The 26,591-nt window shown below is 46.5% G+C and overlaps 1 protein-coding gene across 2 annotated transcripts in view; it reads left to right on the top strand.

The window, feature by feature from the left end:
• Positions 1 to 25,595, top strand: part of LOC144139553 (uncharacterized) — a 68,102-nt gene extending 42,507 nt beyond the window's left edge. For both annotated transcript variants that reach the window (XM_077671858.1, XM_077671857.1), the window contains 3 exons: positions 4,079 to 4,114; positions 24,500 to 24,644; positions 25,463 to 25,595. In XM_077671858.1, coding sequence (XP_077527984.1) covers positions 4,079 to 4,114; positions 24,500 to 24,644; positions 25,463 to 25,521 — 240 coding nt within the window. In that variant the 3' untranslated portion in view covers positions 25,522 to 25,595. The remainder of the gene's footprint in view (positions 1 to 4,078; positions 4,115 to 24,499; positions 24,645 to 25,462) is intronic.
• Positions 25,596 to 26,591: the final 996 nt, after the last annotated feature.

Genomic DNA, 26,591 nt, shown 5'->3' with positions numbered 1-26,591 from the left:
TCGGCGCTTCGGTTAGACATAGGGAATCGTGCAGAGCATTTGTCACATCTTAGGTCGCTTCCTTAAGTAGTGTCATCCAATGATATGAGCGTTGTACGGTGGTTCCTGGGCCATATTATTCCAACGTGCGCAGATTTGCGACACTCACAGTTTCTTCAGCATAATGGCAGATATTCTGAAAACGATAATACCATCGGATGTATTTGCTGCACAACATCGACAAATAGCCAATAGCTTGTTCAGATAAAAGTCGATAGCAGGATGCCTCCCGAAGACAAATCAACTGCATTGATAACGTCTTTGCATGGTCAACATAAAACGCTTTTGGCCCACCTTCTAATTAAACTAGACTGTAGAGAGAAGTAGAATCGGCACCGCAAAAGAACAAGCCCACACAAAATCAAATGGTGGAAACTGAAATGTTTGCACGCCCACAACTGCCGCTGTAATAATCGTAAATTTTTCCTCCAATTCCAAGTGTATATCCTTTTACTCAGGCAGCCACCCTACAGAATATGCGATGCTCACACCAACAATCTGGATACACTGCAAGAGCTCACAACCGAAAGACTATGCTTTTGTTGCTCAGTGAGGCGCATCCTTCTAGAGATTGGCGCGGTAATGTGAAGTGCGGGAACTGCAACGGCAGAGTAGTGTCATCGATATGCAAACCTGGCCGGCGGCGCACATGAGTAGGTTGAGTAATAAGACCGGACATGAGTAGCCTCCAGTCTAGCACTAGAAGCATTCTGCCCATGGAAGTACTAGCGCTTCTATTTATGTTCTGGATTCATGGAAACTGAAAGTGTGTGTATGTCCGTCGTATTGTTGATGGGGGAGACAGCGCCCTTTTATACGCATAGATTGCTCCAAGTACTGTTCCTCTGTAAGGAATCACAAAGATAAGATTACAACATCAAAAGTACGGGAAAGGTGTACCAGAAACAAGGTAAGGTTGTCTAGGGCACGCTATCATCCACAGTGCATACCGCGAACGATTATTATCGACAGAAACGATTGATGTTCCCTTCATTTGCAAGGACACTTAAACGAACCCACTGGGAGTTAGACGTTTGCCTTCATTGACCCCAGCTGGAAGAATATTTATTTCAGACCAACCTCTTCACTAGGACACGGCTGCTGGACATTAAATATGCCTTGTGCTTGGAGCCGACAACCTCTTTGACGTCATAACCGGAGGAGTGCGCTATTAGCGCAGGAAAAAAAGGGTGGTTGTTCTAAACTCGGACTTCGGTTGTATGTTTCAGGTGCCCCTGTCAGTACTTAGTTCGTTAGACGTGCAATCGAATGTCAGTGTGCTGTGAGTTCTCAAAATGATGTGGTGGGCAAGGATTTACAGCGATCAGGGGCTCTTGAAAGTATAGAACTGTCAGATAGGGTGATGATACCAGCTCGTTACGTTGGAACGAGCGTATCCCCTAAAAAGAGGGAAAAAACGACATTGGCGAATACCTTCTGAGTGAACAGCATGAAGTTTGCTCCAAATTTACGGCGAGGCAGAGAAGAAGGTGCAGAACTGTGGATGAGAAAAAAGACGAGAAAACATTAGCATCCAGTGAAATACAGCGACATGAAACTGCAGTAGAGAAACCCATGCCTTTATAATACCACCTTCTACACAACAAGCGTTGCAAGACCCCACCGCACTTCGACAGTCCCATGTGAGCGTCCTAAACTCGTAGGAACGCGGATATTGTAATTATAACAAAGGCAGCCTCTAAGTGCCTTCGGTAATCTGGAGAAGAGCAAAATGAAGCGTAATCGCAACGAGTAGCACCAACAGCGACATATATGCCTGGAACACTGGTGCAGACACAGTTTAATCTGATGAAATGCGGGATTTCGAGCTCAGATAACTCGAAAGCGTAGATGTTTCGACAACGAACCGCCCCGCCTAACCGAAGTTAGTGTGATATGAATACCTTATCCACTTCGCATTGACCAGACCAGATGATTTCTCGCTGTAGAAACGCAAACTTAAAGCGATATCACAGGAACCAGGACAAATTAAAAGCTATAATTTACGCGCAGGAGGACTAAACTGTGGTGTGGCATGAACTAAACAGCTCTAGAAGAAGTAATATTAAAAGAGACCTAATAAAAGGGTCATGCAATGCATCTCTCTTCTCAATATATGTAGCTGTCCGAGCAAAAAAAGCAAAGGTCCTTAGAGGTTTTTCCGGGAGCTACGACAGTTCAGTACGAGCGCCAACGTTGGAAAGATCAGAACCTTTAAAACACCACATACACATCGTCACCGTACCTATGATACTATTGAAAAAAAGCTGCCGGGATTGATAGAACTACACAAATGGCAATATTAAAACGATCGGGCACAACCCACCAGGTTAGGTGAAGAGAAAAAATTGACAGCAGCCCCGACTTGACATTGACAAAATATTCGAATAAAAAGGTCAGCTAAGTCAACTAATGGAATACCCTTGGATTGACGGCTGCGTAATGCGCCTACCACACACCACAGCTAGAACCTGTAGCCATTTAGGGACCGATCAAATTAAATACTGGGCCAAGTTCAAGTCGAACAGGAAAGTACACGACAGAGCAGAGAACATACCGGTCATTTTTGAAAGGTCTCAAGCAATAAAAGGGGCGCACTCAGCACTGACTAAAAGCAGTGGTCGAGTGGGAAGTTACACGGAGGCGGACGGCAACATGTCCAAACTATGGAAAGAGAATAGGAAACCGACAAAAAAGTGCGCATGAAAAAAACGCACCAAACATAAAATAGCGAATACCCTACCCGACAAACAGAGCTCCATTACATGTACAAAAACTAGCGATGCAGCATCCAGTACGCTCAGCCTGGTGCGTCTGATAGATATCGAAGCCATTAAAGCGAAGCATGATTTTCAAGACTTCCGATAGAATTTCTGCCCGGGAACGCAAACACACTTTACTTAGTTCGTAAGCAAGCAGCGTTCGTGCCTTCGGGCTGCATAAGGTTTACCTTGTCACAGTAAGGGGTGCCCGACAGGTTGGCTAATTTGCACAAGTTTTAAAGGTAGAGTCCCTAAACCACAAACTACTGATATACCGACCACTTTTCCTGCTCTTTCGAGTTTGTTACCAGCGGGTGTAACTGTACTACTATAGCAGTCTACTTGAAACGATGCGACTTTGCTAGGTGTTTTTTTATATCCGAGCAGTATTTAACACCTCCTAATGAGTAGTAGCAACACCCGACCATCCTTTGGGAAACGTTTCTGGGGCCGTCGTGGGCTGCCATTAAAAAAGGTAGGTTTGGTGTTCGACAATTGCTTTATCCACAACACCAAAAAAGCGTGCAAAAAACCTCTTTGGTTTGGCTGCGACGATAAAGAAAGCCAATGAAAGTAGGCTTCTTTAAAATACTGAATATTTATTCGACTCAATCTTGGAGATCTGTGACGTGCGCTGAAGTGTCAGAAAGAATAAAAAGACAGCTAAGGGAAATGCAGGCTACAAGAATTTATTTTTACCAAAGGCGCATCTCTTCAAACATAAGACATAAAAATGTAAAATAATAAAACTTATTCCGTTTTTACGGTTTTTGTGAAGCTTTCTCGAAAGAGCTCACTCTGAGCCAAACTTTGTAAATTTTTTTATAGTAAACTTTTATCCGCGAAATTGTGCTTCTAATATCGACAAAACGGCCATAAGTAGACGCAGCTTTTGCACCTCACCGATCACGGCCTGTAGAGAATCTTTCAGACTTCACGATCTCACAAAAGTTTACATAGTTGTTAATTAGGGTCCGCCACTAAAAAACTTTTACTGGGGTTTTCAGACTTCCTTATCTCACATATTCAGTCATAATTTGTAATGAAGGTCAGCAATCAATAAAAGTTTTATTGAGCAGAGAAGATATACGAATGACGCAGACAAGCGCAGTTCCTTACCTAGGCTAGAAATTTGTAATTATTAACCCATTTGGACACGCAAAGCAGGCTTTACTTTGAATGCTACCTCCCCGCGTGTTCGTGTGTTGAAGCATTTTTTTTTTTTTTAAAAAGACTTGATTTCCTCTTGTAATTTGTTGCTTATGCTTCCGTTGCAGAATTCAACTTTGGAGGATCTTGTGTGCCGAGTCACGGTAAGGTTACTGAAAGTTTTGCTTTGCATTCGGTGCTGTCATGTATTCATACAAATTGATGGTAAATCCTAAACGTTCGCCTATTTTTCAGCGTTATATACACAAGTGACGAAATATTGCGTAATATTGCAAATATAGCTCAAATTTTTCTTTTATTTACAGTAGGGCACCAGACTCCATCTATACCCGTGAACATTTGTAACCGATGTGAGAAGAAATCTGGTTACTTGTGTTGAAACAAGGGTAAAATTCAAATTTATGAAACGAATACTGAGATGCACTTTCTTACGGAAACTCCTGATGTCTGATAGTCTTTACCTTGGAAGAAACCGCACATCTGTTACAATGAAGAAGTGTGAACTTCGGTAACAGATAGTTGCTAAATATTTTACCATTACCACTATATTCCTCATACAGCTCCAATTTATACCAAGAAGGTCGCTAAACAACGTCGAGACAATGTTATTGCACTGTGCAGTCAAACATATTCTCTTACAAGATCAATAAATTTCTATACTCCATTTTCCGCGACTCACACGCGTTTAATCTAACAATGGGCGGTCATTCTCTACAACCTTTATACCTAGATCATGTCTCTCTGTATGCATCACCACAAAGTTCTTAGCTTCAACAACGTATGGGTACGAGCTAGTTGGTACTCCATCTAAACACCGTAGAACGCAGTAGACAAGACAAAGCACGAAGCGCTCGTCCGTGTCACCTTCGTCCTTTGTCTTGCCTACTGTGCTGTACGGTCTTAGCTTCAAACTAAGTAGACGCTTCTGCCCACAACGAAGTTGCGGAAATACAGCTTCTTTTAAAATATACATCTAAAATATTTAGTATACATGCCATTGTTTAGGAGTGAACTTCTGCCTCAACAAACCAAAGGGAGTGCTTTATCCGCTATTACGCGCGCTTTGTTTACTAGGTTTGTAAATATTCAGCAGTAGTTTTAAGCCTGAATAGCTTTAATAACATGTCTACTAGCACCGATGCACATTCTTTACACATACTTGCACAAGGCAGTCACATAAAAGCGTCGTGATATTGGTTGGTTCACCTAAAATCAGCAAGAAGCCTTACCACATACAAATGTACAAAGCACTTCGCATTGTTCTTTGTAAGATTACACAGTAGTCCGCAATGACTGCGCTGGTTGTGCGACCACAAATTTTAAAACCCTTAATCGGCATAAACGCGCCATATTCTCAATATCCAGTCGTATAAAAATCACCATTACAACTACATTATTCATTCACCGTTACAAATAGTATTTATTATTGTCATTAAAATTGAGCCTGGAGAACACAGAGTAAAAAAATACGGCTGTCGAAAAGTATTTGGCACTGCCTAGGCTTTAACTGACTTATAAAACTAGAATACTGAGGCGGAACAGGCAGGGTTTGTTTAGGAGTTTCTCACATAAGTAGGAGCGTGCGAGCAAAGTACTAGAATGCGCTGGTTGCGCACAGAAACTGGTGATCTTGTAATTACAGAGTAACAAGTTTTCCAGCGGCTAGCTATTACACAGAATATGAGCAGCAACTATAAATTACACCTAATGTAGTGTGCGATATATTTCTTTTCCTGAAAGACGCCCTCTACAAGGATGCCTTTGGCAACATGACTGCGGGTCAGGGGATACACCAACGGTTGGTGATGTAGCTGCAGGAGGTATTTGCATATCACCCGTTGTACGGGGTAGTCCTGGTCACCCAAAACATTACCTCTGTAGTATTGTGTACCTACGTTAGCAGTGACACTGTGTTCCGTCCCCACAAGAAACGGACTGCAGTTAGCCGCAGTTCTCGGTCAGTGGAACACCAGCTAAGGTTTTGTCGGATACACCAGTGTGAAGTACAAGGCACTTTATTGGGTCTGATGCCCGTGAAGCGAACGACATATGATAACAGCTATGGCAGTTCGCTGCAGGACTGTCTGTCTCCGGATAAATTAGCGGAGTGTGCTCTTGATACGCGTCACAATATTTCACATATCTATTCAGTGCGCATAGACGCCCGCAGAAAAAAGTGCTCGCAAGACCCTAGCGGCTATCGTCTGGCAGCCTCATTGTTCACCTGCTATGCCGTCGTGTCCAGAGTGAAACACAGGTTAGCCTGTAGAAGAGGAGCCCGTCAGTAGTGGTTGTGCCTGCCGGAAAGATTGATATTCGCAGTAGAACAAGACCTGTTCTCGGAACAACTTGTAACTCTTCCCGCTCGTGAACTGGAACTTGATTCAGGTTTTGTGGACGCAGTCTTTCTGCGTGCGATCCCTTTCATTAATTGGCTTGAAGTTCCAACTTTAAAATATCCCACTTGTCAGGCCAAAGTCAGCTTGTAAACGTTAGTAATGTGCCTTTAGTGTGACGCGGATGGCGTCACACTAAAGGCACATGTCCGAGAAGTACGGCGTGTGTACTGTAATATGCGGGCCTTTCAACAGTTAGTGGTCTTGTTTCAAAGCGAAACAATTTTTGGACGCGTGAACAACATTCACGAACCGAGCTTTTTGAAATAGCGGGAGTCTCGTAACACTGTTTTTGGCCTTTTGGTAAGCTTTCTCAACGCAGCTAGAAAGAAATAAGCCAATAATACGGTCTTGATTAGTCTTGGTGGACTTTCAAACATTTTCCTTTTCGCGTCTTGCCCTCCGCGCCTTGCATTTGAGGCATGTATTCGAACTATTCGACCTGCCAACACACCAACGGTTGAAGTGTTGGCCTTATCTGTAGGTTGCTTTACTTGAAAATTATTTGCTCTTTAATAGCGGTTTCCACAGTTGAAGTGTACCATGTGTCCTGTAGACATGCGGCAATGTGGATAACAGTGTCAGATTATAGCCCATAAGAAGCACGTTGTGGCTTCTCTTGACGGCGCAAAATATTCACTTAGTGACACTACGCTTTTACTTCAAGCTCAACGAACGTTTTTCATTTAAGACGATTGATTGAAGTTTTCCATTGGCGGAATGTACTACGATCTTCGAGTGCAAGTATTTCAGACAAGGCTTTGCGATAATTGTGTCCGGTACCCTTTCAAGTGCCTTTGGTGCCTGCGATGCTTTTATCTACTGATTAAAGCAGCGGAATATACTCGACACCAACTGTGTCTTTATTTCGTTGTATTTCTCCTCTCCATTCTAAAACTTCCCTTTCTATCCTGGAACTGTCAATTGGAACTGGCAAAAAAGGGTAACTTTTGTTTCCAATAGTAAAGTGAATTCTTATGAGGTGTCCTAGTGTCACTAGATAAGGTTACAGAGTATCGGCACTCTTTTCTCTTATTGTTCTGTGCCGCCGCCGTGATCATTGGTCAATTCGCATCACGTGACATTTGTTTACACTGCGACGGTTCATGGGCATCGCCATTTTGTTGCTTATGCGTTTTATGTCGGTCAACTGTGGTATTCTCATTTTGTCAGCCCTGCTCTGCGGCTGCGCACGACTGCCGTCGTTCCGAACGTGATTCAAAGATAACGCGCTTCGCAGCATTTCGGCTGCGGAAATGTGTCCGAGGATGCGGTGTTGCGGCGTCTTCAGCAGGGTTGTTTACAAATGACCTCGTCAAAGTGAGCGGTGAGGCCACAGAAGTGGCAGTCTGGCAACACTGATAAGCACCAAAACGGCCGCCGTTGCTCACTTGCGTGCCTCAGTGACGGTACTCTAGCTTATCTAGTGACACTAAGGTGTCCTACTAATCTCAGTCAATGTTTTAGTAGTAAAGCACACGGTGAGCTGCCTTATTTTGAGAGAAACCTGGTGCGCACCTGAAACAGGTTCAAACCGCCCGCCGAAGATAATCCTCCAGGTCGTCTCTGGTAGCATTATGTAGCTTTGAAACCTATGCCACCTCATACGTACCAATGATTTTGCAGATAATTGGGATCCTCAGGGGGTCCCTCCTTGCGAATTAGTTCTTGCCTGATCTGAAGTTGTAGTTGCAGCAGCACATTAGGGTTTGGCCAATGCGCTGCCTCAAGTCTATCTTGCTTTCCGGTACTTCTTTGTCGCCCATGCTCAAGGGCTCCGATGTGATAAATTTCTGTGCTAACACCAGACAGGCTAATTGCCATAGTCAACAACAGCTGCTTTTGAAGCCTAGAATAGGGTTCATTGATTCCCAAACTTAGCTTCGTCCTCTTTTTTAGTACCTAAATAAGAGGTCCTGCGGCAGGAACAATGAGTGACCGGGCACAGGGACTCCTGTTGCAGAAATGTGACACGATATTTACAAGTGCATTAAAAACAAACACTGACATTTTTCTTAAGAAACGAGTTCACGAGATGAACATTGCAGTGCGCAAAAACAAGTCGCTAAAAGGTGGTTTTTAGAATCCAAATTTTAAAAATGTGAGATAAAACAGGCAAATAACAACTTTCAGTACAGTTACAGCAAAACAAGCGGATAGTATATAAGTGTCCTATGTGCAATGGCCGGAACTCTAAGCATCATCATCATCAGAATCAGAATCATCATCACCATCAACCTATCTATGCCCAGTGCAGAGCAAAGTCCTTCCGTTCTTCTCCAATTATCACGGTCCTGTGCTAATTGCGAACAATTTACCACCCCAAACGTCTTGATCTTATATGTCCATCTAACTTTCTGCCACGCTTGCCTTCTTTTGGGATCCCATCTGTTACCCTTAATGATCACAGGTTTTCTTGTCTTGACATTACATGCCCTGCCCGCGTCCATTACTTCATCTAAATTTATACTATGTCCCTAACACGCGTTTGTTAGCTGACCCACTCTGCTCTCTTCTTGTCCCTTTATGTTAAAACTATCTTCTTCCGTTCCATTGTTATATGAGTCGTCCTCAATTTAAGTTGAACCTTTTCAGTGAGCCTGCGAGTTTTTGCACCGTAGGTGAATGCCAGTAAGAGGCGGCTATCATACAATTTATACTTCAGGGACAATGGTAACCTGCCATTCATTATCTGAGAATGCCTCCCGAATGCACTCCACCCCAATCTAATCCTGCTATTTATCTCCGCCTCGAGGTAGGGATCCGGAGTCACTACTTGGCCGAAGTAGATATAATCTCTTACCACATTCACTGCCCCGCCACCAACCTGAAACCGCTGTGCTCTCCCAAGGTTATTGATCATTACTTTAGTTTTATGCATAATAATATACAGGAACAAGGTTCTACTCTCTACTATACAGTAAGCATGCTTGGCAATAAGTACCGCGAGTTGCTTTACAACGCGATGTCATCACCAAATCCGAGCTGATTAAGGTATTTTTCATTAAGGAAGGAAGGAAGGAATAGTACAGGAAAGGCAGGGAGGTTAACCAGAATACTGTCCGGTTGGCTACCCTACTCGGGGGGGAGGGGATACGGGAAATGAAAGGGAAAGAAAGGACAGCGGTACATATTAAAGGAGAAAATGAGAGAAAGAAAAGTAGAAAAAACACAAGGCGTGACCAGGCAACTATAAAGGCGGTACAAACAACGCACACAACCAGAAAATGCACAAAACTAATACGGTCCACTGATAACATGGGCGAACTAAGGGCACTGCACTATAGTAATGTCCCTACAATCGTTCAGACAGGCCCGTGTCCTTCAAAAAGAGCAGTAGGGCGTTTATAGCCTTTTCGGCCTGTGTCGGACAGCGCCTATGGCACAAAATTGTCTGCGCTGTAAAGGGGAGGTCGTCGAGTCGGCGAAGTGTGGTGGAGAGCTGTTGCCTCGGCGTTACGAAGCGGTCACAATGGCACAGAAGGTGTTCAATCGTCTCGTCGGTGGCGCACGCATCACAAGCAGGGCTGTTGGCCATTCCAATGGTGTAGGAGTAAGTACTAACAACTCTTCCCAATCCAATGTTCTGAATATTTTTTGTAAACATGCTGTGAATAATATTGGAGATATTGTGTCTCCTTGTAGGACTGCCGTCGCAATAGATATTTTACTGCTCCCTTTATGGATGACGATGGTATGATGATGATGATGGATGGATGTTAATGGCGCAAGGTCAACTGGGGCAAAGAGCGCCGAAACAGTGGTTGGTGTGAGAGGTAAAAATATAAACTATAAACTCACTGAATAAGGGCGAAAGTAGAATAACTAAAAGAGAGTGAGGTTGGCTGCTGTAGAAGGCCAGGTTGTGATTATGCATTGCAGGAAATCAGGTTTAAAAATTTTGCTTCTGCTAAATATTTAAAAACACACCGTACAGAAAACATGGGATCGTCAGAGAGGAAAAGAGCTGGGCGTAACGGCATGTGTAGTCTGTACGGTTGTGGAAAGTGTTCCCGTCGGTTTGTCTGAAGTCCTTTTCATTGTGATAGGATGTGGATCACAGATAGGGTCTCCCCGCACCTGCTGCACAGAGGTCTTGGAGATCAAGTGAGAAGGGGCGAGTGCATTGCATGTGTGTGTCCTATCCGGTATCTAGCCAAGGCGACTTCTGTGTATCTATTGCGCGTGTCGGTGGAGTATGGTCTCAAGTGTGGTTTTATTTTGTGAAACATGTTGTCTGCTTGTTTACTCCAGTGTGTTTGCCATGTTGTCCGAAGTTGTCGGATGTGTGGCTTCACGTCGGTGTAGGGTAATGCCGTTATGTCAACTGTATTTAAAAGTGTAGCAGCAGCAGCCATTCCTTCGGCGGATTTGTTCCCGGCTATACCACAGTGGCTAGGAACCTAGCAAAGGACCAGTTCAAATTTTTGGATATACGCAGGCATAATACCATTGACGATCAGATTGACAACGTGGTTTTTGGAAGACTTTGTTGGCGACAATGCCCGCACAACACTGAGGAAATGTGTACAGATAATGGATTGTGGGATGTGACTTTGAAGTATCTGACTATCAAAAATAAGTACACCACAAACCTCTGCCTTAAAGATACTAGTATTACAATTCACAGTTTTAGTGACAATAAGGCCGGGTCCATCCGCAACGCAGGACACAGAGCTGGCAGTTTTAGAGGCGTCCGTATAAAATTCAGAATACTGATACCTCTGCTGCAAATACAAGAAGTGCTGCAGAATTGCAAATGTGGGAGCTCGGTTTTTATCTATATGTGTCAAAGATGTGTGGCATCATACAGGGCGGAGATGCCATGGTGCAATAAAATATGTTAGAAAAGTTTGGATGGTATCTGAAAAGCAGACGGCAAGCTCTGACGCTTCCTCTCTAACTCTGTAAGAGAAGAGCACAAATAACGATGGTCTGTTCAGCATGAGTTCAGTCATAGATGTATCATTAAAAACTGGTTTAAAAGGATGGTGAGGCATGGATGAAATTTTAAAAGCAATAAGTAGATCTGTGTATGGCGGCAGACATTGTAGGTTCCAGTTATTACACTCCATATAGAGGCTTTCTACCGAGCTAGTGCGGAAGGCGCCACATGCCAGGTGAAGCTTCAGTTGAAGCATCGGCTCCAGCATTTTGAAGGATGTTTTACTTGCTGACCCGTAAACAACACTTCCATAGTCCAATCGTGAACCTATCAGGTTAGTTAAAACACGTAAAAGAAGTTGTTTTGTGAGTATCTTATGAAGTGGGGGAGAGAACCTTGAGTATAGTCACAGCGTTTAAGCACTTATGTTTAAGCTGTTTTATATGTGGAATGAATGTGAGCTTTTCGTCAAGGACCACACCTAAAAGCTTGTGTTAATTTCTGACACCATTGAGTTTGAAGTCTGGATCCCGCGGAATGCCACGCCTTTTCGAAAAAAACACACTCACCACAAAGCACAAAAGCTACACTTTCCTAAATTAAATTTAAAACGATTGCTATCTGGCAAGACAGCTAGCTTGTTAACACCACGATGGACCTGACGCTCGAAGATAGGCAGGTTACAAGACTTAAAGGGTAATTGTACGTCGTCTACATAGAGTGAGCATGAAAGTGATGGTGGCAATGCTTTCTGAGTGAATTCATTTTTCAATAAAGAAAATGGAACTCAAAACTCTGCCTTGCGGCACGCCATTTTTTCAGGCATGAACCCTAGAGAGTGCACTTCCAACTCTTCTACGAAATTTTCTTTCAGACATGTAGCTCTCAAGCGTGTTTAGCATGTCACCTGACAGGCCAAAGTACTTCAAATCGCTGAGGATACCATACCGCCAAGCTGTATCATGCGGCTTTTCGAGATCAAATAATACTGTTATACAGTACTGCTTGTGGAGGAAGCCATCTTTTATATGCGACTCCAATTGAACGAGTTGATCGTTGGTAGATAGCCCAGCCCTGAAGCCTGCCTGGCCGCTCTCGAGAAGTCCATTGTACTCTAAAAGGTACACGAGTCTCCTCTTTGTCATCTTAGATTCCTGGGGCAATGGGACGATAACTGGCCGGAGAGGCATAGTCCTTCCCTTCTTGCAAAAACGCTACTACTACTATGGCCTCTCTCTAAGAGCATGTAATGTGCCCCCAAAGTCATATTTCATTGTATAAATGTAGAAGTGTTTTAAGGGTGTCAGAGTGTAGTTTGTTGTATCATGGTGTATGTGATTTTGTCTGCACCTGGAGCTGAAGGTTTACATTTGGTCAGAGAAGCCTTCAGCTCATTAATTGAAAATGGAGAATTGTAAGAAGTGTGCGACGGTTAGTGTCACGCAGGGACTTCTTTTCGCAAGACTTTTTGTGTTTCATGAAACTATTTGTGTAATGTACGGAACTGGACACGTGTTGGAAGTGTTGTGCAAGTGTGTTAGCCTGTCTTCGAGTGTGTGCCCTGTTGTACTAACCAAACCAGGCTTTGTGTTTGTTGTCTTTTGAGTTTTCATTTGTGTGTCTAGACAATTTGAGGGTCGGTGTACGAATTTATGAATTTCAGGAAGCTGCGCCAACTCTCCCTTTTTGTCTTACGGCACACACGTTTCTCAAGTGCTTTTGCCCATTTAAAGTAAATGAGGTTATCCGACGTGGGGTGCTGGCGAAGGACACCCCATGCCTTTTTCTGGGGCCCTCGTGCTTGCCTGCAGTCCTCGTTCCACCAGAGCCTCTTTTGGTTGCGCGGAGCACCGGAAACGTCGGGAATAGATTTTCTGGCCGCATCAGAGAGGTGCTCCCTCAAGATTTGGGCGATTTCCTCTGCGTTTAATTGTGCGTTGGCTGTGTGCTGTAGATCAGATGTATCTGTGAAAGTACTCGTATTAGCTTTTGCTTCGTTGAACATGGTATGGGAAGATGAACTGTTGGGGCCTTTAGCTGTATATGTTAATGGTGTTGGTAAGTGGTCGCTACCGTATGTGTGTGCGCCCACATCCCAATCGAGTGATGAACAGATAACTGCATATCCCAGTGCCAATTCAAGGTATGAACATGTGTTGTGTCCTAGATTATGGTATGTAGGCTGTTTTCTTGTTGAAAAGGCATGCAATCGATGATATTAAAAACTTTTCAATGAGGCGTCCTCGGACATCCGTGTGAGAAGAACCCAAAGGGGGCTATAAGCATTCAGGTCTCCTAATAAAAGAAATTGTTCTGGTAACTGCTGAGATCCTGAAACTCGGAGCGCGATAGCACGTGATCAGGACGAATGTAGAGGGAGCATACTGTTATTAACCTGTTGAATATAATTGTGCGAATCAGGATACCCGCAAGGGCAGTGTTCAGATGGACAGGGTAACAGGATAAAGATTTCCGGGCAATGATGATATGCCTGAAGACATACCACCACCATTCCTGTCCTTCCTAAACACCATGTAGCTGTTCCAGAAATTTGTGTCGAGAAGTTTAAGTCTGTTTCCTGAATACACATCACACTTGGTTGATACGAATGCAATATCTCATAGACATAATCACGATATTTAAGGAGGCCTCTACAGTTTCATTGAACAATATTCTATTTTCCCATTATGAAGATTTAAGAGCTACTGGAGTGTGTGTGTATGTATGTTCATGTATCTTTCGCGGCTTGTACTCTTGGAGGGTGCTTTTTGGGCCTTTCTGTTGGCTTGGACGTCGCAGGCGGCTCCTTACGGCCTGTTGCAGGCAAGTACAGCCCGACGTCCATCTCGTCGTCAGATGTCCTGGCAGTGTCCGGCGAACCAGGCCCCCTGGACGTGGCCCCCTTTAGGGGGCCCTTCGTTTGATCCGCCGCCGCCGCGGGCGTCGGGGGTGCCATAAGAGGCACGGGCGGTGCGGTGGCGGTGGGAGCCGATGAGTGGCCCCCCCTGTCCTTCCTCTGGGCAGCCTCCCACGTAATGAAGGACGGGGAGGCAGTGGCGGGAGCGGCATCTGTTCCCTTAGAGACCGTTGACACCACAACCGTTGCTGTCGCAGCAAGCGGCGTGGCGACGGGTTGGGCTGCCTGATACAGCCGAGGGGGGGGGAGCGGAACCAGGTCAGACTTGCTGAACTGGATGCCCGTGAAAACCAGACGCCGCTCCGCCACCCGGCGAGCTGCGTCTGCATACTTCCCCAGGGGGAAAGAGGAGAACCTTTTTCGCTCCTCTGGAAATGTGCTGTTTTCTGTGACCTTCAAGCTGAATATTTTTTTTCCTGTTTGAACTTCTCGCAAGCACTGGAAAATGCTGCATGAGGTTCCTGGCAGTTTACGAAAGAGAAGGTTGTGTAGTTACAGCTTTCTGTCCGGTGGTCTTATGCTGCACATTTAGCGCATGTCCGTCTGCCGCGGCAGGAGTTTGTGCCGTGCCCGAACCGCTGTCACCTAAAGTAGCGGCGCGGGTTCGGTATGTAGGCTCAGGCTGGACATCCCAGGAAGCCTGCATTGACCGACTCGGGAAGTGCTGAGCGGTGAAGTGTCAAGATTATGTGTTTGATGTGTATTACTTGGTCGTTTCGACGTATGGTGATCCGCCTCACGGCTGTCACACCCTGGTAACGAAGCACGAAGGCCCTCGAGCAGATCTGTTTTGGTATCATTTATTAGATCCAGTTCAGAAATTACACGGTTGGACGACTACGACGACGAAGAAGGAGCGGTTTCTTAGCGTTCTTCTATGCCCGTTGTTTTCAGCTATATTCGTAATTATCAGATGGTTCATTGCTTCGAGTGCCTTTGATCCACGCTGCAACGACTCTGGCCATTCCAGGAATAGTCGTCAAGCAACAGGATTACCCCTCGGGGACGTCCTCTGCGTCGAACCCCGCTCACTGGCCGCTAGGCCTAGCTCCTCAGTCGCAGTAAGATTGGCGGGTACGGCACCGCTCAGCTATGTCACAGATGTCAGCACAACTGGCGGCGACCCTCGCTGCTACAGATGCGACTACGCACCCGACGCTAGAGGACTTTCCACCAATGGAGGTAACGCCACCATTACCGCTACCTCCGGCTGAGCCCTCCAGCTTATCGAAGCGTCCATGTGACCAGGAAGTTCCCCAAGTCACTACTGGCGACTCAACTTCACCTGCGGCCAAGCGTGCATGTTCCTCGGAAAACGTGATACTGATACTGATTGTAGGGTTTAACGCGACGACGCAACGCAGGCGATGAGGCGCGCCGTAGTGGAGGGCTCCGGATTAACTTTGACCACCTGGGGATCTTTAACGTTCGCCGAAATCTCGAACAAACGGGCGTTTTAGCTTTTCGCCTCCATCAGAAAAGCGGCCGCCGCAGCCGGGAATTGAACCCGCGACCTCGTGCACAGCAGCAGAACGCCTTAGCCACTGAGCCACCGCGGCGGGTTCCTCGGAAAAAGACTAACCACTTCAGCGGTCGGATGAGCGCAGTGCACCACGAGCAGCCGCTTCACCCGGTGCAGCGACTGCCGCTCCACAGAGCTTTACAGCGGCAACCAGCTCCTCTACGTACAAGGTCGCCATCAAACCTCGAGAGCGCTTTAACATCCTGTCTCTTCCAACGAAGTTTCTACAACAGACTCTCGACAGCTGCCTAGAAACCTCTGGCTTTACTGGCTACGCCTACCACAGTCGCACCAACACTATATCGGTGTCGGGGCCTTCTCTAGAGGCTGTCCAGCGGCTATGCTCCCTACACCGTATTCCTCTTGCGGCTGAAAAGCAGCTCCCTATACAAGTGTACCTGCTGTCGGGAAGTGACATCCGGCGATATGTCGTTTCTGGGGCAGACCCGGTAGAGGATCACGAAGTCCTCCGTTCCAGCCTCCAGTGTGGCACTTAGCAGGTGCTTCTTGCCCGCTACATGGGCTCTGGCCGCACGTGCCTTGTTACTCTGCATGGTACGCTAGAGCAAGCGGAACGACTTTTGTACAATGGCTGCGTACTTCGGCCCCGCCTCTTCATGGCCGGAGTGGTGCACTGTTACCGACGCTTTCGTCAGGGGCACATGAGAACTTCGTGCCCCTCCGCGGCATCAGAGCCACCGGCTCCCTCTGAATCCGATCCACCAGCTACCCCGTCGGCCGCACCGCCAAAGGTCACGTTTGGATGCGCTTTCTAAACGGCGAGCGTGGCAACACCGGTCTGAGCACAGCAGAATGCATACATCCAACCGCGTCGAGTGCTTGGCGGAGAATAACGAAGACGCTATGGAGGAAGGAATTGCAGAGCCTGCTGATTACACACAGCCCTCGTACCGTGATGTGCTCCGTCGCTCCAGCCGCCGACAGAATAAGCACAACAAAACTGGGAAGGCATCTCCAGTTACGGACGAGCTAGTGGAGGAGGACCAACAGTTGGCTGTGCTGCAAGCTGAGGTCACCAAGCTCAGCCAGCGCCGTTCTCGGCTAATTCGTTGGTCACAACGTCAGCTGCCAGAACAACCAAGCCATTCCAGTTTGCCCCGTCTGTTACCACCGAGCCTGCACCAGCAAAAGCCAGTCCCTTCCATCCTCACCCACCAAGAGCTTCTACAGTTTCTGGTGCAGCAGCTACAGAACTTGGTGTCTGTGTTAGAAAACTTTTACTGTGCCTGACCCACAATATACTGTACAGTGGAACTGCCGGGGGCTCACAACAAAGGTTGGTCAGTTTCGTGAACGTCTTCGCCTAGGCATACTTCGAGCTTGGGCGTTCCTGCTCCAAGAGACGAACGGTTTAACTCGCCTCCCCAATTTTAGAGCCTATGCTACGCCTTCCATACCTGATGGCCGTTGTGGCTCCACCACGTCCATACCAGGCAAAGCCGCAATTTATGTGCACACGGCGTATCCACAAACTTCGATTCCACTGGAAGCATGGTGCACGGCCTGGCAAAAAGTGGTTGCGGTGAAGGTGCAACTGCCCAGGTGCCCAATAATTCTTGTATCGTGCTATGTGCGGCCTCACAGCAGACGTGCACCCCGGCTACGATTGGGCTAGCTAACATCTCTGCGCCGTTCGAACGCTGGCTGTCCCATATTTGTAACGGGAGACTTCAATGCGCCCCATTGCTATTGGGGATACCCTACCTCAAGCAAACGCGGAAGCATGTTGCTTGAACATTTCAACAATGCTCAATTCGCACTAGTTAATGATATAGCATGTCCTATGCGTCGATGCACTCATCCCCGGCTGCCACCCTACTCACCCGACTTAACCTGGTGGCTTGGGAGTGCAGTGGTATCTTGGCAGCGAGAGTTTGACTTCTGGGGTAGTGATCATCACCCAATCAGGGTTGGAATTGCTCCGAACTCGACGCTTCGGCTTCTGCGAAGCGGCACTTTAGTAAACTGGGATGAGTTCCGGTGCAACATCAATGCAACCGTGACGGCCCCCAGCATAGGCCCCACCACTGCGATTAAAGAAGCTCTGAGCAGTCCCAGTCGGAGGACATGGGTAGGGGAGTCCCGGCCAAAGCTTGACCTCCGACCTTTGCAGCTGTGGGCCCAGCGCAAACAGCCTGAAGTGGCTGCCTCACGAGATCCCTCGTGTGCACCGGCTCAAATGCGTTTGCGACGATTGACCGCTGTGGCTAGACGACATGAGAAGCGTCTTTCACGGCAACGATGGGTTAGCTGGTGCTAGTCACTCAGCCCTTCGTCCACCACATCGTCTATTTGGCGCACTTTTCGGGCAATGGAATCAAGAGGCCGCACTCCGGATGCAGCAGCGATTGCGTGCCTGTCATCAGGCAAGAACCCAGACCAAATTGCCTAGGATGTGGTTTGCGCCCTGTACCCTGCATTTGAAATCCTCCTGGCTAGCAACCCGTGCCCGATGATGCAGTTCGTGGAATACAATCAGCTTTCACCATTGCAGAGTTTCTGGCTGCGATAGACCAGGCAAAACTTCGGTCGTCTCCCGGCCCAGACGGCGTTATGTACGAGGTTTATAAAAACCTCGACGATCCGGCCATGAGCGGTCTCCTCGACTCCATCAATGAGTTGTGGCTCTCGGGCCAAATACCAGATTTATGGCACCGGGCAGATATCGTGGCTATACTGAAGCCAGGAAAACCACCCGAGCATCTCCCCAATTTGCACCCAATTGCATTAATGTGCACCTTGTGGAAACTGTTGGAGCGAATGCTGGCTACGCGACTTCAGTGGTGGATGGACACTTACCAGTGGTACCACCCGGCACAGATTGGGTTCAGACCTCGTCTGGGGACAGAGGATGGACTTGAGCACTTATCATCAATTGTGCTACTTGGCGGCCGATCTTACAAAGTGCAGACGTTGCTTGCCATAGACATTCACAAGGCATATGACAACGTCAGCCACACCGCTATCCTGGAAGTTCTCCAAAGCCTACTTGTCCCTGAAAAGGTTCGCTCTTTCGGCCGGACCTTCTTGACTAAAAGATCATTTTCCGTACGGATTGGTAGAACAAGGTATGGCCATTGTACGGCCGTCCATGGAGTGCCTCAGCGGTCCGTGATTTCACCCTTCCTCTTTATTGTAGTTATGCTGCCACTTGCTTGGCATCTTGGCTCCATATCAGACCTACACCTTCTGGTGTATGCAGACGATATTACAGTATGGTCTGTCCACCCAGACCTGTCTGGGCAAGCCGCCAGCCTGAACGGACACACAGAAATGGTGTGAATACGCTGCTTTCTCGCTCTCAGTCGAAAAGACAGCCATTCTGTCAGTGGCCAATGCTTGGGGCCGTCGTAGACTGAAGATGTCACCGATCTCGCTACAACTCTCCGGCCAGCCTATGCGCACTGCCACCTCTTTTCGCGTGCTGGGATTGGAGATTTCATCGTCAGTGTCAGCTGCCTTATGGCTTCGATCTGCCCGCAAACAAACAGGTGAAAAGCCAAAACTTATATGACGCATTTCACAAAAGTCTGGAGGCTACTGCTTCAAAATGGCGCGACTTTAAGTGCGGTCAATACTTCAGCCTCGACTTGTCTACCAGGCCCAATTCCAGCATATCACCCAAGCGCAGTGGGCCTGATTTGAAGCAATTAATAGAGCTCCAATGCAGATGATCACCTGCCTCCATCAAATAACGGCTATACCAGCTCTTCAGGCCGAAGCTCAACTTAACACCCTGGATGAGCTTGTACACCAACGCCGCTCCGCACGCCAGAACCAACTAAATTTTGTTCTTGAGCAGCGGCGTTGGCGATCTACATGGGCCGGTCTCTGCCCGCCTTACAAGCCCACCCTGTAGCTAGGCCGCCCTGGCTGTACCATCAAGTGACCGACAACCGGCCTCTCATTCTACTCCACAGTCGGTCGATGGGAAAGGCAGACGAGAGATCCGCGGGCATGCCATTACTATTGACTGCGAACATTCCCCAGGTTGTCGAGGCATTTGTGGACGCTGGGGCCCAAGACGGCGTTTTAAATACAGCGATCATATGCCCCTCCCAACCAGTAGCAAACCAAAACTGCTTATCAAATGCTCCGCACCTGGCCTTCTATGCTGGCGGAGCTTACAGCCATCCGGGACGGACTGCAAGCTCTACTACCGGCCCATCTTGAAGCTCCTAGAAGTTTTACGGCACAAATTTACACAGACTGAACGGCGGCCATACGGGATTTGCGACATCTAGCCTCCAACTCGTCTGTCTCAAGAGACACTCATGCCGTGCTGGACACGCGCCCCTGCCCTTTCCGACTGTCGTGGGTACGGCGTAATACTATCACTGCTCATTTGCGGTGGTGAGTTTCTCTCACGTTACGTCGGTTCCACGACCCCTGCCCTTGTGGATAACTGACCCACATGACCAATTTGTCCAACTAAACGAAGATCTGCGTCGCGGCTCACGTGCTCGCATCCCACCGTGTGGAATAGACCTTCCCAGTGTGTTTAACAAGATGGCAAGTTGGGCGAGTTGGTGCTGATTCATATCGACAACAGGCGCGGAAAGTCGTCCTGTGTATTTCTTTCTTAGTTTACGTCTTTCCGCGCCTGTTGTCGATATGAATCTTCCCAGTGTGCTCGCTCGCTGGGAGGAGGTCCTGCAGCATAGACTACGAGTTGGGGTGGCCCTCTATCCTGCGGTAACCCGGGCGTGTCCACCGCGATACCATGCCCCGTTTTCCACCACCTGCCCCTTCTATACGGCTCCTGCCGAAGATGCCGACACCAACCACCTGCTATGGACCTGCCCTTCCCTGAGTGCAGCGACATCCCGACACCTTCGCGGCACAGGCCTGCATCCGGGGAGACCCCCCGATCTCCAGCGATGGCTGTGGTGCCCCACGGGCCCGATGTTGCTGTTAATACTAGATATGTAGCCGGATCGCCGTTATTTAACCTAAAACTAGCTATCGTACATGCGTCACTCGACGACACAAGCCACGGCAGTTGGTTGCCCCACTACCGCTGTCTTCTGGTGTTGCTCCGGGAAACGGGTGCAAATTTGTACCTGTAGGACCCTAAGCCAAAGGGCATACTGTCGCAATTAAAAAAAAGATATTACACCCTGGTAGCTATTAAGACTGCGCTGGGGCGTAATCGTGATGTCAACATCAACCAAGCGCGTTTGTGCGAAGAGGTTTGCGGACTGCTCTTTGTTGTCTACCTCAATCAGAAGTTCTCCGCTTTCAGTTTCTTAGCCTTGTACGACTTGCCGACAATGCTTTCAAGACACGTGGCAATTAGAAAGATGGACTGAGAAGTGATTGGCTGTGTCTTACCAAGAGATTCCATGATCAAAAAGCGGGAGAAGTTATCGTGTTTTGGGGGCGGATTGATTGCAAATGAGGAAAGGAAACCTCAGTAGAGCCCCTTTTAGGAGACGGATCACGTTTGGGGGGGGGTTAGAAAATATTATGTCCTATGGTATAAAAGCAGGGAACGGGGGTACTTTCTTCGCTAGGGCTACCCTGATAGCGAGCAAGGTCGCGAGCTCCCTGCCTGGTAAACAGACAGGGAGCGCATTTGCCGGAGCTTGACCGGGGCTCCAACGGCCACCGTTCGAGGTTTCTACCCTTCACCTTAAAACTCATTACCACGGTAGGTTACAGCGTGAGTATGGGGGTTCGGGGTCCGTAGTGACGCAAATACCGTCACCAAGATAACTCAAGCTGCGCCGTGTGGGGGAAGCCGATGGTAGCTGTGGAGTCATTGTAGATATCTTTAATTATTCTTGCACATTGCTCGTCTACACCCTGGTTCCATGAAGCCTCATTGACCACTGTGGTTGTGACCGAATCAAATGCTTTCTCAGTATCTATGAAGGCTACATAAAGGGGTTGAGTATAGTCCGCGCATTTTTCTATCAACTGATTGATAATCTAAATATGGTTCATTGTTGAATAGCTTTTTCGAAACCCTGCTTTTCTTTAGTTTGACTGAAGTTTAACTAAGGTGGCAAAACTTCTGTTAGCGTATACCTGGTACGTACCTTGGAGAAGACTGACAGCTGTTCTCGCCTCTTTTTTTAATTCCTTCAAATCTACTTTTTTAAATTATGATAATGTTGGCGTTCTTCGAAGATTCTGGTACACTCGCGGTCATTAGGCATTGCGTGTACAGGTTTGCTAGTTGAACTAGTACAATTTGACCGTACCCTGAAGGGGCTCTTCCGTTATCCGATCTTCAACAGGCGCTTTACCCCCTTGCATTTCTTTGAAAGGCTTCCTCAGTTCTTTGGTCGTTACTGGTGGGATGTCTATCTCCTCTGAACTAGTGTCTCGATCAGTATAATCCTGAATGTCCCGGCTACTGCACAGATCTCTATAGAACTCCTCGGCTAGTATGACTATTTGTCCCTATTTTTGATGACATTGCAGTGCTTGTGTTTAGGTGTGCATACATCTGATTTTTCCTCATGGCTAGGCGCCTCTTCACTGCATTCAGGCTATCCCCGTTCTTTAGAGCACTCTAGATATTCTCCATATCACACTTCCGTATGCCCGCTGTGTTACGCTTACTGATTAACTTCGAAAACTACGCTAGTACTATTCTGTCATGCTTGGCCGTTTCCTAATTAAAGATTTCTCTCCTGGGAAAGTTTACTAGTATCCTGTCTAGCCATCGTGCCCCCGACTCCTGCTGCAGAATTCATGATAATGCATGTAAGATTGCCGCTGGCTGCCTGTGTCGTAAACTCTTCTTCTCGGTAAAAGCTGACTATCGGTTCTACAGCGCAATCCTATATTCTTCAACTATACGTCTTACTGTTAGCTCATTGATCGGCTCCTTTCGTACTAGCTTTTCACGGTCCCTCCTTAAATATAGCCTAATTAGAGATCTTACCATACTGGGGTCACTACAACTTACCGTTCCGAGCAGTTCCCGATCCGGCACGACGCCAGGGTTATCGCATATTATGAAGTCTATTTCATTATTATATTCGCCATTCGGCCTGTTCCACTTCCCCTTCCGGTTCTCCCATTTGCAGCCGGTATTCATGATGCGTAGAATATTTATTTCTGCAAACTCGACTAGTAGGTCCCCCATGTGGTTTTTACAGCACCGACCATTGTTCCCAACTGCTATGTCTCCAGCCTGCTTCTTGCATACTTTAGCCTTGAAGTCTCCCATAACTATGGTATACTGTGTTTTTACTATAGCCATTGCCGATTCCGCAATTTCCTATAATCGTACAACCAGCCCTGTACCATTTGAATTTGTACCTGGTATTAGGCCTAATTACAAGACCGGCTACCCTTTTGTTAATGCTCTAGCATTCCTTTCTGGTACCAGCTGTGCTTTTATTGACTAGCACTCCCACTCCCAGTTCTCGTCTGTCGAGTAGACGACAGTAACATAGGACGTGTTCATTTTTAGGCACCGTAAAGCATTCACCGGTCCTTGTAACCTCACTTAGTTCTATGGAATCCCATTTATTACCCTCTAGTTCATCCAACAACCACTCTAGACTCCCCTCGCTAAATAAAGTATCGTATTAAACGGTGCCAGATTCAGGTCCCAATGGCGGCCTGTCCGGCCAGAGGGATTCTTAGCACCCTCTGCTGCTTCACAGATCTGACCGCCACCGTGGTCATTTGCTTCGAAGCCACCCGACTTCCGTAGTCCCGCTCTTCTGGGGACATCGTCAGAACGAACAAGAACTTCAAACTTCACCAGGTTCCAGTGTTGTCGAATTTCACCGACTGCTCTGTTGAGCCTCTGGCCTCGATCGATTGTGACTGCTTCTAATTGAATACAGGAGGAAACCCGACCTGCTGGGTCAGCTTTAAAGTAGGGAGGGCACGCAAGGAAAATTACCTCACCTGATTAGAGTTCCATGACCAAGCCCATTAACCCAAGGACCTTACTCAACAGAGTGTTACTCTACAGTCAGAACAGCACACCCGGGTATGACCAGTTTCAATTGTAGTAAAACCGAGAGTGACGCCTATTCGTTTGTTGGTTTGCTCGCTGCCCTAAATAAAGAGATGAAGAAAGTATCAGTTAACTTGCACAGTGCGAAATAACACATCTTCAGCACATAAAACACACGCAAAATGTCCTACACATTGTTTAAAACATGGTGGAGGGTAGAAAAAAGAATGAACAGGGCAATTACGTTGAAAACACAGTTCTGCATATTTGCGCGTTAGGGAGCAATTGGAACCAGGTACTATCGGGATGCAAGACAATCAGGCGCCGATAAAGGTACAGCACGTTCGCGGCATTGTTTTTTATTTCAACATAAAAATGTCTCCAAAGATTACGTTGCCTGTCCTGCGTGTTTAGCTGATGATTGCTGAACTGGCAATAGGTGTTGCAAATCATGGCATAAATAAACGTTCCTCACTCGTCGAGATGCCAACACGCGCATATGCCCGGTCTTAATAACTGAAAGAACGAGAAAAAAGACGCAAATGGGAAACAATAATGGTAAAATTGATAGTAGCAGCCGCGTATCGATGTGACCTAATCTACATTTCTTGCCACTTCCGAACTTGAGTTTCTGTATTCTTGAGTTTATCTCTGATGTTCGTGGTTTTTCTCAATATTTCTAGGAAATTCTGCATGCGATATTTATCCTGATGGTCCAGTATATTTGATCGCTTTTACAAAAGCCCCATAATTATCTATGACTGATGCTACGTTGCCCTCGGCCTCTAGATAAACGTTTACTGCGTTTATCTTAGTTGGCGAAAGCTTCATATATTTCATTTCACCTCACTTTTCAGTGCATGGTGAAAAACTTGAGTGAGTTCCCACTTATTAATGCACAGCCACTGATCTGCGAAATCGTGAAAATGGATCCGGTGAACCTGCCCAGTCGAATGCCCGAAGATCTAGGCCATCATATCTTTCTTCTACAGATAGAGTTAGGTAAGCATATTCAATATTAATGAAACACATTGAACAAACTGTAAAACACGTAACAGATATACACCAAAGGGGACATTTGTTCGTTTTGTTAAATTGCTTGCGCTTGCCTACGAAGTGAGGTCGTCGTTCAGGATGTTTGAAACGGTGCATTTATAGAAAAGCGGGTGTAGCCAAAACCTAGTGGAACACTCGGTATTTGTGAACAAGCTATCGCTTGGCGCTGCACGAGAAGGCATGAAACAATCTTTAGCTAGCAGTTTCGGTACGGACAGTTTAAAGATACGGCATATTCGACTGTGAGAGGTGCGTTTTAGCGCATCTGCGTTACCTTGAAAGGTCTGAACGATATAATATTCAGGATTCTGAAAATGCGACATACCGTAATCGTAAAACTAATGTTTTAATTACAAAAGGAGTATAGCTATAGCGATGTTCACTACGAGGTTGTGTGTACTTGTGACTCTTTATCCAACACTGCTCCTGTCATGTTTGTTAAAAGTATTCTACATTAGGAATGTCCCAGTCCCGCCACACCTGGTCGGGAGAGAAATACAAACTAGGACTCTGTGTTAAAACGTATTAAAATTTAAGTGGGATGATAAAAGCGAACTATTTCGATTACTTACATTACCAATGTTTTCTTCACAAGACACGGTATTTAACAATTATATTACAAAAAATAACACGGTTAGCAATGTAAACAACCGAAATAAAGGCAAGATTCAAAGTGCTTTTTTTAGCTTCGAACAGCGCAATTCTGACAGTATGGAATTGTTCTTCTGCATGAAAAGACATAATACTTTTCATTCCTTGTGCAGGCTGCCTGAGCGAGCACAAGGCCACGAATAACTTCATGAACGCGCAGTGCGCGTACTAAACAGTTACTTCTGAGACCATCTCAGAGGAACTAAATGGTGGAGGAAACTACGCTTAAACATTTTTTTGCTCAAATTCATCGTCTTGTGTTGTTACTTGAAAGTGCAGTGCTGTGCAATACCGCATGCGGAAGCAAAGTTCTACCATGCTTGTTAGGGAGGTGAACTTTTTGGGAAAAAGTCAAACAGCCTCTTGACGATTACGCCTTTTTATATGCTTTCAAGGCAAGTCCTTTAAGGCGCAGGACCGATCCGTTTCACTACCATACACATAACTGCACACACTTTCCAAGAATACAATTTCATCATAAGTCAGGGACATCAGTTTTCCCCAAAGGCCATCAGATGCAGTATTCCCGAACTATGACCTCAGCTTTGCCCGATATATGAAAACAGAATATGTATGTCTTCGTGCCTCAGGAGTGCCTGTTTAAATAACCTGCTGCTACCTCCACGGGCACATGGTAACGTATTATGGCGGAACGCATTGGGCTAACTCCTAATTTTCTACCTTAAGCTAGCTCCTGCTGAACAGTTTTGTGTGCCGCGAACCATCATACGTAAAAAGACTGCAAATGTTTCCCACAAAGGGGCACTGAAGGTTTCCGCCCTAACATTTGGCATAACCGCGCTTTGGAACCCGCTCTAGAGCAGACATTCTTTGCAGAGCAAAGTAATGCAGCATTGTGAAATACTCACTAAATATATCATCTATGATAAATTTCATGACAGAAAAAAAAGCTTAATCTTGAAATTGATATTGCGTTACTAGTCAAAAATTAGCTCCCAAAGCAAGCTAGAAATAAGACCCCTTCTTTATGGGGTGAAGAAATGAACTGAACAGAAATTGTCCAATCCGAGTGCACGTGTGTCAACCAAAACGCAAACATTGAGGTCGTGCAGCCAAGCTAATAACGCGATTACACTAGAAACAATTATGATTTGGTCAATAAATACAAAAAACCTAGAATACCCAATAATAGAGTCACATACAAGTGGCACAATTCTTGTAAGATTTGTGTTCTTTACCTTACATCTGGTGTCGCCTGTCTTACCAGCGGGGTTTTTTATG

The sequence above is a fragment of the Haemaphysalis longicornis genome, unplaced genomic scaffold (genome assembly GCF_048455015.1).
Source record: "Haemaphysalis longicornis isolate Haplotype H1 unplaced genomic scaffold, Haemaphysalis longicornis Haplotype H1 scaffold_5, whole genome shotgun sequence".
NCBI lineage: Eukaryota > Metazoa > Arthropoda > Arachnida > Ixodida > Ixodidae > Haemaphysalis > Haemaphysalis longicornis.
This window is presented reverse-complemented; position numbering and strand designations above follow the sequence as displayed.